General features: G+C 32.6%; 1 protein-coding gene and 1 pseudogene across 2 annotated transcripts; both read right to left on the bottom strand.

The window, feature by feature from the left end:
* Positions 1-5,086: 5,086 nt before the first annotated feature.
* On the bottom strand, positions 5,087-7,004 carry LOC143613297 (acyl transferase 4-like). Its single transcript, XM_077087044.1, has 2 exons — positions 6,517-7,004; positions 5,087-6,119 (listed from the first exon to the last, which is right to left on the bottom strand). Exons 1-2 carry the CDS (start codon positions 6,928-6,930, stop codon positions 5,247-5,249), a joined length of 1,287 nt encoding a protein of 428 aa, XP_076943159.1. The 5' UTR covers positions 6,931-7,004; the 3' UTR covers positions 5,087-5,246.
* Positions 7,005-14,146: 7,142 nt separating this feature from the next.
* On the bottom strand, positions 14,147-18,595 carry LOC143613296 (two-pore potassium channel 5-like; annotated as a pseudogene). Its single transcript, XR_013150088.1, has 3 exons — positions 18,260-18,595; positions 16,294-17,053; positions 14,147-14,366 (listed from the first exon to the last, which is right to left on the bottom strand). The product of XR_013150088.1 is annotated as a two-pore potassium channel 5-like (transcript).
* Positions 18,596-19,702: the final 1,107 nt, after the last annotated feature.

The raw sequence follows: 19,702 nt of genomic DNA, 5'->3' as shown, positions 1-19,702 counted from the left end.
CCGGGTGAGATCAGGACTCGAACCCTGGCAAGCCAGGGTCATCCCTCGTATCTCCCATATAAGTTGGTGTTAGTGAGGTTTGATCCCCCTACCTATCACTTATAAAGTGAGTGCTCTACCATTGAGCCATAACCAACTTATTTATTGTACTTTAGTCTAGTTGTAAATGTTTTTTTTTCTTTTTGTTTTTTTTTTTATTTTGTAATTTTGGTTTAATGTCCGAGTTCGGGGTAGTTAAGATTGTAAAGTTAAGCTAAAGGTTGGGATCTCGGGTACCTTTAAAATCTATAATATATATAAACGAAGACATAAAAATCCTACGTGTCACGATGTGGTCGACACCCTTTTTTTGGAGTCACCAGATTTGCTTGATTTTTAAATGGAGGCTTCTCATGCATTTGACCCAAATTAATGGGTATGGGTCTTACCAAACCCAGATATTTCTTAAACGGGTTATAAAATCTCATTAAATTAAAAATTATTCTCACCAAATTATTGATGTAAAAATCTTATAAATAGGATATAATAAAAATTAATATATGATTTATTTTAAAAAAGATATATATATATATATATATTATTTAAATTAAAAAACCAATTTGATAGTAAAAAGAAATCTGTCCTTTGCTGAAAGCTCCTAGGGTAAGAAGAAATGAAAGATAGGTTTTGTCAGTGATTAAAGGGAAAGGTCAGCTAGAGCGAAAACCAATCAAACTCAGAAAGATAGGTAGATCGAGAGCGCTGAGGGAAATTCGAGAGATTATACATATATTATTAACTTTCATAAATATTATTTATAATTAAAAAACTAATTTTATAGTAAAAAATATAAACGGGTTTTGGGTCTCATAAAAACCACATAGCTTTTAAACCGGGTTATAACATCTCATTTATTTATGAAACAATTTATTATCAAACCATAAATATATTATTAACTTTCATACAATAAAAAAATATAAATTTAAAAAATAAATATATATTAGAACAAATAATATAAAACAACCCCCGTAATATGGGGGTTAAAAACTAGTTTTCTTTAATATTTCAGGTTTTGACAAGGAGAACAAATTATTAGTAAAACTTGCTCGAACGCTAGTATATGTGATTGTATGCATTACGCATTTAGAAATTGTATAAAAGGTGCCATCAAATTTCTGTGTGTCGGGATTCTAAGGAAAGACATGTTTTTTTTTTTTTTTTTTTAAATTCAAAGAGTCCTAATTTCAGAATCTGTTATAGACTCCCATAAAAGTTAAGACATGTCCTGTACGATTCAAATATATCGAAGTTATTGATGATCATAATAAAATTTAAATAACATATACGTCAATGAAACCACGTTACATGCATCCATGTATTATAATGCAATGAGAATTGTATTGTATGATAATAATTCTCTGTTCTTTAGATGCATGTATTATAATGCAATGAGAATTGTATTGTATGATAATAATTCTCTGTTCTTTAGATGCATGTATTATAATGCAATGAGAATTGTATTGTATGATAATAATTCTCTGTTCTTTAACATCTATTCTTTGTTACCTTTTATTACACATGAGTCGAACCTTAATAAGCTGATGAGGAACATGTATGACTTAACCTAATAGCATCCAGAATACCATGTACAATTATTTAATAACATGAAAAAGTGTATTGTGAAGTTTAATTCATTGCAAGTGCTTTTATAATTATCTATTGTTTAATAATTTTAAACCGGTTGTCTCATGGTCTAATGGTATGAGTTCAAGTCCTATGTAGTTAACTGTAGATGGATTTTAGGAGTACATTTTAGGGGAGGGGGGGGGGGGGTTATGTATTTCATTAAAACAAAATAATACTTTTTTAACTAATAATATCAAAATATAAAATGTTTATATATTATTTTCCTATACAACATCTAATTTAACTTGTATACATAAAACATATAAGAGTGATAAAAGTCCTGAGGGCTGAGGTGTACAAAAAACCGGTTTCACCCAAACCTGTTGTCAAACCGACTTAAACCACCAGTTTCAAGATCGGTTCTCCTTAAGATCTATCAAACCGGTTTGAAAAACACCGTTTTATAAACCGGACCGAACCGACGTGACCATGCCGGCCTATCTTGCTTCTAACCCGGTTTATAAACCGAACTGGTTTGAGTCGAACCATTTTTGACCATTCGTTGACCAAACTGGTTCAGTTTGGGTTTAATACCGATTTTGTACACCTCTAGATAGAACTATAGAAGTTGCAGAACCCTCATAACGGGCCGCTTGATGAGCCAGCCCAATATATGGGCCTAATTTTCCATCTAAGGCTGTGAAGTTTTCATTTTATTTTGTTTTCGTGAGATAATTGTTTCACATTTCAGGTGTCAATGTGTCATCACCAATTTAAATTTGTATAAATACTAATTATTCACAAAAATTGATTTTATTTTTGGGCTTTATAGATTTATTTTTTGAATATATTGTCTGCGCCCGTAACGAGTTTAAACGATACCGATCAAATTTGTGTCTATGTGTCACTGCAACGAGGCTCCGTAGGGTGTATGTTGTTTTTCTAATGCTCGAGCTCGGTTCGCGAGCTTTTCTACAAGCTCAAATCGTTTATTATATATTAATTAATTTATATACGTTTTCAATTATATTTATAGATTTTGATAAAAATAAAAAAAACTTAAACAAGTCTTAGCTCGGCCCAGCTCGTGCAGTACCTTAAATGTGCTCGATTGTGCAGTGTAAATCAATACATAGAAGTCCAAAAAAAAAAAATTAAAAATACACAAGGCTTGGGTTGGGGTTCGATAACTAAACAAGTTTTATTTGAGGCTCAGGCTAGACTCGTCTCAAGCTTTTTATCGATCCTAGATCGAGTAACTCACAAACAGCTCGGCTCGTTTGCACCCATAAACAACGAATTTATTACCTAGTTAAGTTCTTTCCGGTCTCAAAAGACTTAACTTTTCATGTGTGAATTTAGTTGTAACAACTAACAAGTGATAATATACATATATATCAACTTCCATGTTCACATTGGAATAAGAAAACTTTTCACAAAATTTAACCACACTAACATTAGTTACTTTTTTTTATATATAAAATTAACATTTTTTTTACTAAAATAGTGGTATTCTTACTAGACATTATCACATCATATATAGTATTAAAGGGTCACATCTTATTCATGGAGATTAAGCCACATCATTAAGAAATCTTATTTCTATCAAATCAACATGATTGATAAGAATGATATATGAAATCCACTTTGTAAATGGATAAAACCATAATTAACATTTGTTGAAAATTCAAAAACTACACCTTACAATCATGACTCATTTGTACATAAATAGATTGATGTTGGAAATTTTATAGCCAAATGGGTTTATTTGGGTCACTAAAATTATTTCGCAAGTCAATAAACGAGCTAATTAGCTTATAGAACGGGTTCAAATTGATCACTTTTATAAAACTAGCTAACTTTATGGGTGCAAAGAGGACCGCTTACTAGCCGCTGCCAGTCCATGTCCACCCCTACCATCACTGCCGGCAACAACTCATGCATGTCCCCATCTGAACCCGCTTTGGTATATTTTTTTTCTCTAAAACATTCCATGTTAATCCAAACACATTTCCGTGAGATTCCATATTACCCTAAATCCAATCGATACTTTTCTTAACACAGTCCATTTTGTTATTTTTGTTAGGTATCAATCAGAGCAAGTATGCAACAGAAATAAACAATCACACAAACAAAATAGTAGAACAAGAACATGAGACGTCATTCGGCCAATGCAACATACATCCACAAGCAGCAACCAATGTTTCTTCTTTTATTGCTCAGCAGTACATGATTACAATTAATTACAATATACATGGTATATATAGACCTAATTAGAGTTTACAACATAGAAAACAAGAAAAGTCAAACGAGCCTTCGAGAAAACCTAACACGTTTATACACGAACATGTTTTGATCTGTTAGCTTACTCAACACGCCCCTTCGTTACAAAACAAATCCTTAACATCATAACATGTGTAATGACTAATGTTAGGTATCACCTCACCATTTGTGATATGAAACTTTCATATCCTTAGCCACATGTAATGTTACTTTATGTAGTGGAATATACATGATCTTTAAACACATGTCATGTGTTAAATTTGACATTCTAAATTTGTCATCATTTTCACTTTTTTTTTCTTAGTGGCAAACATGCATATATGGTGCAAACCAGAAATAATGAAATATAAATTTTAATGTTAACTTAAGTGATCCATGATAGGTTGAGGTTGGCATTGCGTTCATGTGACGAATGCTTTTATAATTATTTATGTAGAATGTTTTATACTATTTTTAAAGATAGATTTTGGGTTCATAAAAGACCAATTTTGTGATACTCAACATGAATTTTTTAATTTTAAAGCTTTGTATTTCTAAATGTGTTTGAACACCTTGTTGTAATATGAATCCTAAATCGGCTTTTACATCCGGACATGATCTTATACTTATTGGGCGATTTGAGTCTGATCTTAAAACGCCCTTTACCTAGAGCTTTAAGCGACACGAGTTGTCTTGAGTTAGGTAGGCTTGGACTCGACTTGATTCTTAACAAGATGAGATTTCATCTCGAGTTTTGTTCGTTAAAAGCGTGAATCAGCTATACACACACACACACATAATATATTAAAATTTTGGATTATAACAATCCCTCTCAATTACCCTGTTGACTTATCGTTAGCGGGTGTTTCCGCTCTTCTAACGGGTTATTTTCTTTACGTTCTATAACTCTTATCTAAACTCGAGAATACTAGACATGCATAGGGATAGCTTAGTTGGGCAGGGGTGGCCCCGACTCCCTCCGTTGTTTTTGCTCAGTAGTGTAAATTTATTATTTTTCAACCAAAAAATTTTAATATTTTGTAAATTTACATGTTTTTTACCAAAATTTTGAGTCTGCCCTCTCTCATTTATAAATTCTTATATATATATATATATATTAAGTTTGTCCCCTCTCAACGTATATGTTCAAGCTTTGCCACTAATGGTCATTAAAATCTAGCTCAAAATAATAAAACCACTTGGTAGTGTAATTAAATTGTTTGTCTTACAAGTCAAACACAAAAGAATCCAAACACTTACACCTAAAAGAATCCAAACATATAAAACAACATTTTACATGTGTAATTGAACTTTATTTTGAAGTACCAAACAATAATATCAAATGGAAAACAACCCACACAACAAGCAAACAATTATAGTTAATGAGGGAAGATTGATGTCATAGAATTAAGAAAAGGTTGAAGGTGATGATTCTCCACACACCATGTCATCAACCGTATTCCTTTATTCGGCCGGGGCAAACTGCCAACGATCGCCACTGGTATTATTGGCGACCCTTGCAATGGAACAACGTGAAGCGGTGGTCCGTTTCCATAGTCCACTTCATTAAACCCGAGTCTCCCCCATTCTGATAAAAACAAAGTGTCGTATCCCAATGGGGGTGCAAACGGATCTTCAATTTTGCCGTCGCTTTTTTCCTTTGAATTTACCCAATTAGTGAATTTTTCAGGTAGACTAACTTTAGCCTCCTGAATCATTTTAATCACCTCAACTATTGATGCGCATGCTAGCTTCTCGCTAGACGCGCTGACAATAACAGGAAAGAAACAGTTACCATAGAAACCTTTTGGTAACGGTGGGGCCACCAGTGGCCTACAATTTGCAAAAAACACAAGTTTCATTGTTTTACTTTCCGGACCTAATATTATAGATTGGGTCCATGTTTTCCATAAAACAGCTGCTACGATTTCGAAAGTGGAGCAATGTGTTAACGATTCTTTTGTGAACTCGTGTTTGAGGCGAGTGATATTATTATCTAGTGGAATGTCAATATTAGCTTGCACTAGATGGTAATCAGGAAGGGTGAAGTCTGGTGGTGGTAAGACGGTTGGAGTTGGTAGTTGTGGTGGCGGTAGGAAGTCGCGGTGCCATACCGGGGTGGTGGTCAAAGGGTAGGCTCCTCTAGCAAACTCGCCAACGGCTTTAAGGAATTGTGCGGCTCCTAGACCGTCACATATAGTGTGACAAAATATTAGGCCTATTACAAAACCGTCACCTTCGAACTCTGTTATCTGTACCAGATATTATAAGATGTAAAACTTAAATATATAAAAAGATTAAATCACATGTTATGAATGTTTTAGTAATTTAACCAGACGTCTTACTGGTTTACTGGTCGAACTAGTAATAAATAATTTGAAAAATATTCAAATGTTACGTAAATTATAAAAGAATACATACTACGTTGAAAGTTTAGTATCATAATTTAGTTGCATTTAAAAATAAAAATATTATTGTTTTGTAAAAAGAACATTAAGAAATATTTGAAAAATAGAAGTGATTAAATATAGTTGGTAAAAGGTAAAAACACTTACATTATATTAAATAAATTATCTTATGTCCAAATCTTGACTTTAAAAATGTAGATAATTAAAACTAATCCAACCCACTAATGTGTAATTAATCTACCTGCATTAGAACAAGAGGATCAACACCTAGATCTTCAGGAGGAGATGAAGGAAGAAGCCGATCGAAAGGAATCGTCATAACATCCTCAAAGTAACCAACCGAGCGAAGGCTACAATTAGCCGATGTCTCCACAAACCAAACCCCATCACCGGTGCACTCAATGGTCGAACCATCTTTAGAAAGCCGACCGGCTAGAGGATAATAAGGGACCAACGCCTTTGTCAGGGCCTCACGTATGGTGGGCCCTGCGGCCCCACGAGGGCCAAGTGGCTCAAACACGTGAAGTGTTCGTGCATTGCATCTGAGAACCGGTAATCTATCAATACGTGATAGATTAAGTGCCTCTAAAGGCGTTGGTTCGCTTGGTGTAACAAAAGTTTCACTAGATTTGGTGACACTAAATTTAAATTCCATTGTGAAGTATTTATGAACTTATGGTTAGTGGGTTGCTATAGGTTGTTATATATAGGTATGTAACCAAATGTATAGATAGCTTTAAAGGGAGATATATAAGTTGTATATAGAGTTAAATATAGAAACCCTACTTGGCTTGGAAGTCTCATATATTGGGTTGGTAATCATGGCTGTAGCACTCAGTATCTACTTATTTGACTTGTTTCTTGAATGCTTACATCATGATTTATCACAAATAATAAGTGCAGTGGTACAAATAAAAAATTATAATTTTGATTATGATGTAACACATCTAAAATCGGTTGAAATGATTGAAAAGAAGTACAAGCTTACCTAGACCGGAGTCAATAACCATATTATAGATTATTGATATTGATTCTATATTATCGATTACTGACATTCATTATTGATTATCGATACTGATTCTTTTTCCTTATTTCAGTTATTGAGTAGGGTTTCTGTTTCTTAATACGTTAAGGTGATTCGTTTTATTTTACGCTTTGCTTATTGATTGTTTATGTTCATGATCGGTTCATATTATACGTTGCATACTTTATGTTTGAAATACTTGTTGTAGATTAGATATTATACGCCTAAACCTGTTGCTAATATGTTATTAGGCCATGCGTAATAATGTATTATACGGGCGTTATAAAGGAGGATAATGTGTCACCTCGTCCAGATAAGGATTGGAAGTACACAATTGATACCAACTGAATCTATAGCATGATTATTTTATTTATACATAACTTTAAGGTTGGAATTTGAAAGTACAAAACTTAATCAAACTATTCTTAGCTTTTAAGATACAAAACTTTCCCAAACACTACAGATTTGGGATTCGACGATTTTCTAGCCACGTAGGTTCGTAGTGGTAACTAGCCCTCAAGCTTCATTACCTGTGACACGTGCTTAAAATACATGTCAGCTTATGCCAGCGAGGTCACATATATCAACAATTTATCAAAAGCACATTAACACATTCATGACTTGTACCTGCCCATGCAATATTCATAATGTTTCCATACACCGCAGATCTCTACGGGTTCATTGGTGTTTAGCCCCACGTACAATTAGATTCAACCACACCGTACTGGTGGGTTTGCCAATCAGTCCCGACGTAGCGGCACATATTTATACATGTGTATGCATGCGTGGGAGTTATCCGTGATATATCACATACGTACATCCAGTCATAAGTTGGCATGTTTATAACAGTTACAGTTTAGACAAGCATGCTCACATTTAGAAAACATTCATAAAACTCACCTTAATCTTTATGGATGTTCATTAATAATCAACCGGAACTTTACCCTAATTATAACAAAGACAATCTTAAATGCTAAATGAGTAAAGAGTGGGTATAATTTACTAGCTAGCCATTACCATGGGTGACTTTGAGTAACTTTATTTAGTTTAAGCATGAGTGATCGGTTCATGCCTAGACCAGAGTCGAGCCACTCAATACCTACCTTGGCTATCACCCTAAACCCTACTTCTGATATAATATTAAATTTATAAATTAAACTTAGAAATTAAAAGACATACCTAACTGAGTATCTAGAAGAAGATTGAAATGCATGTAACTTACAATTGAACTAGTGTTCTATTTATTGAATTGATTAGGTCGGTTCTACATATGAAATAATATGTTGACTCTTAATCGTTACGTTACTTAAGTATGCATTCACAGACCCATATACATTAGGAGTTTATCCATTTATTTTATTGTTGTATTGCTATTAAATTTTAGTACATTATAATTAATATTATTAATATATGGTAGCTAGTGATATATAAGGCCATGAGGTATACTTTAACCCATCATAATTTCACATAAGCTTCACATCATCATTTTTTTTCTTTTTCACTCTATATTATTTAAAGGAAATGGTTTAACCCATTTAACACATAATTAATATAACAATTTAATTAGTAATTAATACATATTGTTGCTTTTAACCCGTTAAAAGCATAACCTATGGGCCTTTTTAACACACTTAACACAAGTGGGGAGTGGTTTAATCCATCTTTAAAGTGCCATGTCACTTTAACCTATGTAGAGATTAGAGTATACCACATGGCCTAATACGAAACACAGAGTCTAATATTTACATTTAAGAGTTACGTTATAGTTATAATTAATTTATCTTAAATCTTGTTTTTCTCTAATAACGTTTCAAATGTAATGTTTTATAAACTTACGAACATGTCGTTGGGACGAGCTCATTTTGCTCTACGTTTCGACCTAAGTTTCATTAATAACGGAATATGGTCATAATTAAAATATAATATACTTTGTTATATATAAATGATTTTGATCGTCATAACGCTCGTGTAGATTCCTCATAGCTCTAATACCTATTGTATTATTATTTACTTACTCATCTAACAATAATTAGAATACGAGTTTTATATAATTTGGTTTTGTCTACAAAACAGGGTGTTACAGATAAAATCCCTACACCATCCAGTGGCATTATAGGGGCGTGTGCATTTCTACAATAACGTCATATGTAGCTAGAAGTGGTAACGAATGAATGGACATTAGTGACATTGTTCATTACACTTGTTTTTTTGTTTTTGTTTTTTTTTTGCTAAAAATGAGTGATGATGATTATGATGTAATGGAAAATGTTTTTTAATGGGCGTTAGCCATTACGTGCGGCCTTAGTATTCGTTACAACCAATTTGATTGTGACCTATAAAAATGAACTTTCTTAATTATTAACATCATGACTTTAATCATCAAATAAAAATTTAATATGGATATAATGACATGCATTTTGATTTGTATTAGTGATTAGGTATATGTGATTATGTTCTAATCACTGCTTACCTTCAATTGCTATCAATGTTTTTGAAAAGGTATCGGCACATGTTGTTACTTGTTTGCCTTCTGTTTCAATATAAACCATTAATTTCTATTAATTAGTGGAATATTTTATATCTCTAACCTTTTCAAAAACCTAAAAATGACTAAGATGGTTTGAACCATTATAAGACCATTTGATGCATAACCAAGAGTGAATGTTATGCATACTAAAATGGTTTGAACTATTAATTATAATGATATAGTGATATAGTGCTTGGTTTTTTAAAATGAAGGTGATAGGTTTAAATCTTTAAAAGTACAAAGCTTAGAAGATTTAAGATGAAAATAAATGTGCTGTTAAAAATAATAATAATAATAATAATAATAATAATAATAATAATAAATAAATAAATAAATGAACCAATTAAGTTTTTGACAATTTGTATTACTTTCTTTAGGGACCAAACTTTTAATTAGGATATATTTGAAGTCTTGCTTATGCAATATTAAAAAAAAACATTACTTGCAATTATAGGGCTTCATGCATCAATCTCCTAACCCCTTAGCATCTCGGCCACTTTTAACGAAAGTCAAAGGTAATTTTAATTATTTCTATGAATTTTATGACCGATTTTGGTCTTGTTTTGATTATTTATAAATTTCTGAGATTGAAAAGATGATAGAAATTATTTTCCATGTTGATTTAATTTGCCATCATTAAGAAAAAGAATATTGGTTTAATCCCAACTATGTTATATTGGCAAATACTCATGCCAGTCCCAACTAAATATGCGTTGTTTATAACCGTCTGCGACTAACAGAGAACTAACTATTAATTGCTGGTCGTCGGAAAAACGTTTTTGGCCTTAACACTCACATTTCCCCCCGTAAAACTCAACATTTTCGTTCCAAACATCTTTTTAACCTTAGATCGGGCCTTTGGGAATCTTTTTTAGTAAAAGCGTCAGTTATTGAGGTCGCCGGAACCTGGAACAACCATTGGAATCGGTTGGTTATGCTCAAGTGGTAGTGGTTGGTTGATAGTGAGTCAGTTGGTGGTGGTGTTCACTGGTCAGGTTGAGTTTTCCGGAAAAAAGTGTGATTTTTTCGACCAAAAACAATTTTCGGGCGACCTGCAACTAACAGAGTTAGTCCTCCGTTAGTCACGGACCGTTATAAACAATGCACTTTTAGTTGTGATTGTCATCAGCCAAGAGTGAAGTTGAGACTGTTATATGTCAATAAGGCATAATTTGAAGTATTTAAAACCAATATTACTTAAGAAAATACGATCGATAATTGGCAAAACAAGGTCTCTTAATCACCTAAATGTCTTATGTTCGAGTCTCGAGAAGTAAATTTTTTTTTGCCGTTCAAATACCGAAGGCGAATTTAAGTATTTGTTTAAACCTCTAGTATTAAATAAAAGAAATACTAATAGATATCTATGTTTTACACTTTTACACATTAGTAAAACATAAAACAAACACATGATGAAAAAGTGATAGGTGAAACTTTGAGGTACCATTTAATTTTAAACATATGTATTCATTAATCTAACTTGTGTTTTGATATTTATAATTAATGAGTTAGAAATACATTAAAAATGGTCTTTCTTCTATCAGCATCACAAAGCCATCATCACATCATGTCTGGTTGTAAAACTGCCCGGATGATCAAGTCGACGGTTCAGCGCCTACAAGCTTCAATAACAATGCTTCCGCTGCTTAAGCAGCGTCCTACTCATCACAGGTAAATCCTTTATATTAATCTTATTTTTTCATTGGAGCGTTTATATCGTTTTTTTATGTATATCTTTGTATTATAATTTAACTAAAAAAACACATTTATCGCTAAATTCTAGTCTTCTATAAACTTCTCATACCTCAGTCTCTATATTATCTCTAAATACAGTCTCAACTTAATTTCAACTTATTTTCTTCCAACAATCCCAAGCTAACTGAACGCTAACCTCGTTAGTTAGTCTGATGACGTGACCTAACTTAATACATGTGGACCGCTTATTTACCAAGACTTTCTTGTTTTTTATTTTTATTTCTCAATTTAATTTACCCCATTGCCTTTCACATTACCTTAACACATCTAGGTGAAAGATGAAACCTCCTCTACAACACATAGTCTGATAAAATTTATTTTTTGTTTCTTTTCTTCTAACAACAATTTTATTTGAATAATTTAATTGGTATTTTAATCTTCTAATGCATTTTCAGTAACAATGATATCTTGGAGGAACATAACATCAACAAAAACGAAGCCCGTCGAACGGTACCGACATATATTTCGTGTTGGATAAAAGAACTAACAGTGATCATGTCTTTTTTGTTTCTTTTAACTAATTTATAAGTTAAGTTTTTGTTCTTGTGTGATTGCAGCATGCCATTGAAATTGGCCTGTTAAATGTTAATATGATAAAATTCAGTCAAAATTAACTTAGTTTTTTAATGGGTCGTGCCGGGTAGTAGTGGGACATATTTAGGTGCAGCGACTTATATCGTGTTATATCTGGTTGTAACGTGCCATAACATGTGTTACTAGGGTCACATTTGGTTATAACGAGTTTTAAACTTTTAATGGATTGTATATGGGTTATATATTTAAGCTTGAATTTAACTGCATATATATATATATATATATATATATTAATTATAGGCGTTGATAAAAATGGATCACACGGATTTAGATATACAGAAAGCTGAGATGGATATAGAAAAGGCGGAGAACGAAACAAAAGTTTTGGAGGCAGAAATTGCGAAGTTGGAGGCAAAAATGGGAAAGTTGAAGACAGATGTTGAGATAGCGGAGAAAGAAAGGGATATAGCGACGATGGAAATGGAAATGGCGGAACTAGAAAAGTATATAGCGTCGATAGAAGCTTACTCGAGAGAACTACATAAAAACAACTACTCGAAACCTCTCGTCGTCGAGTAAAGCAACAACCTTGTTCTATAAACACTAAGTTTTTAGTGAACTTATGACTGTGGGACTCAAAAAAGTGAAAATCATTGTTAACTTGTTTTACCAGCATAAATAGTGAAAGTATTTATGTTATAAATGAATTCAAGATTAAACATAAAAATTAGTATAGTTGAATATTGTGGTCTTTTTTAAATTTAAACATTTTTTTAAAATTTTAAATGTGTAAACTATAATAAAGTATTTTCAAGTTGTGCTTACAAGTTATATATATTTTTCATTATTTATAACGTTTTCCATTTCCAGTTCACAAATTCGGTCTAACCAAGCCAACCCGTTCGACGTCCGATCCGTTTTTTTTTTTTTCTTAAATATATTGAAAATATTTCATAGAAACATCCAAACGATTTACCCTCACTATGTTTGTTTCTTCCTCTGCGGGCTGCGGCCTGCGCAAATACTTATTTGCGTTGGGCCTGGACCACAGCCATCCAGCCCAAACTTGAAAACGCCCGATTAAAGAGATCAACTTGGTTTGTGAACGAGCCGAGCCTAAGCATTGTTTGTTGGCTTGCTCATTTGACTCTTATTAAAGCCAAAATTTTAAAATGCATATGTTACAACTTACAAGTTTTGTAATTATAAATTCTGTAAAAAATATCAAATTGAACTTTTTAAATAAGAGTTGGTTTGATGAGACACGAGTTGGCTCAATATATTTTTACAAGCTTAGCTAGAGCTCTAACTTTTCATCTCGTTAAGATAAACGAGCTGAGCTGGGTTTACTCGATTTGTAGGCAAGCTGAGTCTAACCTGACTCAGTTGGTTTATTTCACTCCTCATTGAGCCACCCCTGATGGCATATGTAACGATTATTTACGTTTATTTTAAGACAGTTAGATTTTAATAATCCCGTCTTATTGCAGTTGGTCGAACCTATCCTACCTTTCATGCTAGTTATTTTCATTGGACCACCGTTAAAATAAAAAAAACTTGCCCCATTAAGTTTTTTTCGAATTTCAAATTGATGTTTTAGAGCTTCTGATCAGAAAGATGATACGAATCGATTGACGTAAAACATACCTCGAAACAGTGCTCCAGAAATTAAGCCGTTTGGAGAACCATTTCGAGGTAGCTTTTACATCAACCGACTTGTATCCTCATTCCGATCAAAAGCCCTAAAATATCAGTTTGAAATTTGAAAAATACTTAACAGAGTTAAAGTTTTTTTAACGAATGTCCAATGAAAACAATTAGTGTGAAAGGTGCGACCAGCGGTAACTATTTTCAAAGATGGATTATTATTGGCCAACTGAAAAAAATGTAAGATTATTAAAATCCAACTTGCCTTATTTTAAAAGGTTATACGAGTTAAAACACTAAAATAGGCCTTAAAATCTAATGGTTATACAACATAATAAGAAGGCACTAACCCATACAAACTGTATACAACATACAAAAGTTTGCCATAATTTTATCTACAAGCAATACTTTATACATTTTGGGTAATAATAATAAAATAATATATAAAAAAAATTAAATACTGTGACCTGACAAAAGATTTCTCAGTGTTATCTTCCCAGAATTGCTACTATCAAGCTTGTTGAATTGATTGCATATTTGCAATATATCTCTCTCTTCAATCTTGCCCATTTCTTTAAGTTTAAAAACTATGTATTCTGATTTACTGCATTCATAAATCAAAACCACTGTTTCAGTATTTCTTAGTATTCTAAATCCATTTTTATAAGATATTTAAATATTTTTTAATTTATTTTTTTAGAGCAATAACAAAAGTGTTACTGATTATTTTAAACTAAAAATTAGTGGTTACATCGAAACAGAAGGCAAGCAGGCAACAAGCTGCGCCGCTATCCCAACTATTCTTTTTTAATTAAAAGAATAAAAACATTTCATAATCAGATATAACATTCCAATATTGGTTGTTCTAAAAAACAATTTAAAATTCTTTCAAAAGTTTCATGAAAAAAATTTAGTTTAAAAAACAATAAAGAGGCCCAAAATATTCATTTTAAAAAACAATTTAATAAATGTTTTGAATTTGTTTATTTTAAAAGTATCATTTCAAAATTCTTACCATTTTTTAAAAATACCAAACACTAGGGTTGTTCAAAAAGTACGTTGCTTGCTCGAATCTCTCTCAAAAGAAGATCGAATCTAAACGAGCTGGCTTGGCTTAGCTTGTTTAGGTTAAACCCTTAATTTTAATATATGCATATAAAAAAATAGCATAATAATAATAGCATACAAAAAAATATATATAAATATTACATATATTATGCAACTCGATCTTTAAAAAATAAAAATAAAATAAAAGGAACAAAAATAAAACATACAATGTTATAAATTATATAGTTTATTAATTTTATTAAAAATGTATGTTAAAATTATATTTTTGTACTTCATATATCAATATCTGGAAAAAAAAATCTTTTAAAAAAATTAACGAGCTTGATTTTTTAGCTCGATAAAGTAAACAAGTCGAGCTCGTTTAAGTTCAAGCTCAAGCCCAAGCTCGCCCTGCCTCCTCGGCTAGATTACAGCCCTACCAAACACCCATTAATATTAATAGTTTAGAAGGTGTTTTGGATTGTCTAATTGTAAAACAAACTAAATTAGATGTTTGAGATTTGCTTATTTAAGAATGTTTATCTACCAAACAACTCATTTAATTAAAACAAACAATATACATGTATGTGAAAGGCACCATATCTTATCTGCTTTTAAAACAACAACATAGACCAATAAAAGATTTATGTGTGCTTAAAAGTTAACATATATAAAAAAATAGTTAGGTGTGAAAAGCATCCAAACACCTAACTATATTTAGAACACACACTAGACAATAATAATAATAATAATAATAATAATAATAATAATAATAATAATAATAATAAACAATTTTATAACTAAAACATTGGTCATCTTGTCTTAATCCTAGTCCTAAATTATTATTCCCACTTGGTTGGTAACCCCCTAAAATTAATTATGATAGTTACTGAAACAATATTAAAATAAACAATTTTGGTTTGTCAAAATCTGACACGAACCTAACACAAAATTCGTGGATTTGGGTTTGATATGAACAGGTTCTGTCAGTTTCGGGTCAAACCCATTTAGTTCAACGGGTCTGGTTCGAGTCAACCTGATAGATTCACGGGTTTACCCATTTATTTTTTAATTTTTAAATTTGTATTTTTTGTTATAAAGATGTAAGTTTAAAATATTAAATTTGCAGGTAGAGTTCAAGTTCACGTGTCTTACACGATTTTCGGGTTCGTGTCGCCAACCCGCAAACACGACCCGTTTAACGCCCCTAGTCATATCTAACAAGTTTGATAAATATGTCGTGTTCAGGTTCACATGTTTAGTTAAACGAACCATGTTCGTGTTGACATGTTTTATTAAACGGGTGGTATTCTGGTTAACATGTTTAACCTATTTAATTAAACATGGTCAACCCGGTAACCCGTCTAACACATTTTTCACATCCCACCAACTCGATTAACACGTTTACAACTTAACTACTATCCGCCAACCCATTTAACACATTTAAATAAATAAGTTAACGATTTTAAGTGCGTAAAACAAACCTGAGGAAACCACTATGACTAATATCCGCAGCGAGCAAATCTTGGACCGTGATCTGCCTATGCAGCACCCAGTTCGCCACCCTGCGGTGCTCTTATCAATCCGAGCTTCTGCAAGATACAGAAACGCCCGAGCGACCATAAGAGTCGAAAACAGAAGCCAAAACGACGCAAATACCCTCCCACGAAGCGTGTGAAACGCCCGGTCACCATATCCAACAGTTGTAACCGAAAGAACAGACAAATACAACGAATCAATCCAACTCAACCGCTCGACAGAGTTCAAAACCAACGTCCCGATTCCAATGCATAATAGTACCACACCGAGTGCTAAACACACCTTTAATCTTATCCGCATTCTCCCTTTGGAAAAATCGTATATGTAATCGATCGGTGAAAGCTTTAACTTTAATATCTTATGTTCATTTTCATATTTATGTTCATTTTCTAGTTCTGAATAATGATGCATTTTAGTTTGGTTTAATTTTATTATCATGTTTTCTTGTAAATCGAGAACGTAATTTACGACTCCTGAGAGCATGATATCGACGAATCCAAAGCCTATTAACACGAAGAAGCAAGCGAAGAGCTTTGCAGACGGTGTGACTGGTGCGATATCACCATAACCGATTGTGCACATTGTGACTATGCAGAAGTATAGGCCGTCGACGACAGGGTGAGTTTCGTGGACGGAGAAGTGGTCTCGGTTGAAACAGTAGATGATTACACCTATAGATAAGTAGATCACAAGCAAAACTGCAGCCTGCAGATAAACAACTAAGTGTGTGTAAATGATATTTGTATTGACTATTTAACTGTTATCAAGGGTGTGCATGAAACCGTAAATAAACAGACCCGAAAGCCTAAAACTAAGAAAACTAAACCGAAACAAAAACCAATGTTTTGATTTTATGTTTTTGTAAAAACCGAATTTACGTTCGATTTTGGTTTTGCATAAGACAAAAGCCAAAAAAAGTTAATAAAAATTGACGATTTAGTTTTATGTTTTTGAAAAAACCGAACTTTTGATTCGGTTTTGTTTTTGCATGTAATAAAAACTGAAAAAACCGAATCAAACTTATAGATATCAGTTTTTTATGTTTTATTTAAAGTATTTTATAAGAATATAGTGAATAGTTTAACCAAAATATTTTGGCTCAAATATATAATAACGAATTATTAGTTATTAATTAAAAAAATGATTTATGTTCAAATTCATTATTTTGCGCCAGCTTTTTCTTAAACTAAAAATTTCAAGCTCAAATGGCAAAGGCAAACCGAACCCAAACTAAATTTATAGATTCTCATTTTTTTATTCTAAGTAATATATATATAACTAATAAATATGTCACTTAAATAATTTTTTTTCCCAAATGTATAATAATTAATTATTTATTAATTTGAGCCTTTTTTTATGTTCCCAAAAATTTTCAAGTTAAGTGGCAAAACCGAAACTGAAACAAAAAAGTTTTCAACAACTTCAAAAAAGTTTCTGTTTTGGTTCGGTTTTAGCTTCAAACCGAACTATGCACACCCTTAAATTATACTTCATATTTACATAATACAGGTTTGCATCAAATACAAATTAAATTAATGTATTAACTGTGAGAATCAAGTAAAGTAATTATATATATACAACATAGTGTAATTACAGTGTAGTGTAATTGCACGAGCATCGTGTAATTACACTACTATGTAATTACATAATTACACTATGTTATATATATATATATAATTACACTGCTTGGTTATCACAGTTAACACGTTAATTTAATTTGTATTTGATCCAAACCCGTATTACGTAAATATGAGTTGAAGTATAATTTAAGTATAATTCTCACGGTTAACACGTTAATTTAATTTGTATTTAATCCAAACCCGTATTATGTAAATATGAGTTGAAGTATAATTTAAGTATAATTCTCTCGGTTAACACGTTAATTTAATTTATACGTTAACTTTTCAATACCTGTTGAAGAAGCGAAGCAGAATTCGGCTTCGGGTCACCGGGCTTATCGACCGGCGGTTCACGCATAACCTTCATGGCCGGAGCGGTTTTACACCGGTTCAGTTTATGTTTTTTTGAATTTGAATGAGAATTTGAATGATTAAGAACAGCAACTGAAGAAGTTGATGGTGAATGATAATTTGGGTTGGAATCGGATGAGCTGGCGGTTGAATTGGGGTTATGACGGAACCCTAGAAATGGGTCTGAGTCCATACGGTGGTCGGAGGTGCGTGCGACGCTCACGCGCCGCCGTGGAGAGTGGATTGGCCAATTGGAGGTACAAGAGGATGATGAGGATATAATTGATTGGTGGGGTTAATAATTGGTTAATTTATTAAATTGTGAAGGAAGTTATTATTTTATAAGAGTTGTCGTTTGTCACTTGGTAGTTACTTGTAGGTGTGCAAATAAGTCGAGTTGTTGGAAGCTATTTTAGATCGGCTCGTAAAAATGCTCAATCGTTTTGAGTTTAAGCGAGCTTGATCCCGAGCTCGGCCTAAAAGAAAGCTCTTTTAATAAAGAAACTTGAGTCCGAGCTTCACTTATCGAGCTCGAGCCAGCTCGCGAGCCTAAACGAACATGTCATTTATATATTTTTTATATTAATATATAATATACATATATGTATTTAATAATTATTAATTGATATATATAATTTTAGAAAAAAAATAACTAAATAAGATATATTATTTTATATATAAAGTTATAATGAAAAAAAATATACAAAAATAATTATAAATATATAAAAAAACTAATTAATAATTACTAAACGAGTCGTGCCCAAGCCGAGCTCTAGCGTTATAAATAAAGATTAAAACGATCTGAGCTCGAGCTTGAGCTACGTATAAGTTAAACAAGCCGAGCTCGAGCCTGGTCGAGTTTGGGCTCGGCTCATTTGCACCCCTAGTTATTGGTATGTGTATTCTTTACTTTTGTTAGGCTTTGTGAGGTTTTCGGTTCGAATTCTAAGTCCACTAGGATTTTGTCCCAACGTGTGTTTCGTCAAAGAGTCATGCTCATGTGGTGGCACCCGACGGTATGGTTTCCCGAAAGAACGCCCAAGCCAAACTCTAAATCCAGCGTAGGCCCGGTTAAGGCAACATAGTCTGGCCAGAGTGGGGCAATGAGGTTCTCCAATTGGAGAGTGTGGTGGCCTAACATGCAAGAAAGTCGTCAATAAGCTACTAGTGACTTGTTAATGCCTATAAGCTAGTGGAAAAGTAGTAAAAAAAATTTAGTGTTTCATGTGATCCAGGTTTGATTCATGCTCCTCTTCATTTAGTTTTGGCGCCATCGGGTGATGATGGGAGACTAGGTGAGTAGGTGTCGTTCATTAGTTGGATCCTTGAACTGAACGAGTGTTATCTCACTGCACTATCGTGCCTTCTGGCGAGTGTTCACGGG

This window comes from Bidens hawaiensis, unplaced genomic scaffold (genome assembly GCF_021521415.1).
Source record: "Bidens hawaiensis isolate Kalapana, Puna unplaced genomic scaffold, B.hawaiensis_p1.1 tig00037149_1, whole genome shotgun sequence".
Lineage (NCBI taxonomy): Eukaryota > Viridiplantae > Streptophyta > Magnoliopsida > Asterales > Asteraceae > Bidens > Bidens hawaiensis.
Note: the sequence above shows the minus strand (reverse complement) of the source record. Positions and strands in the feature narration are given on the sequence as shown.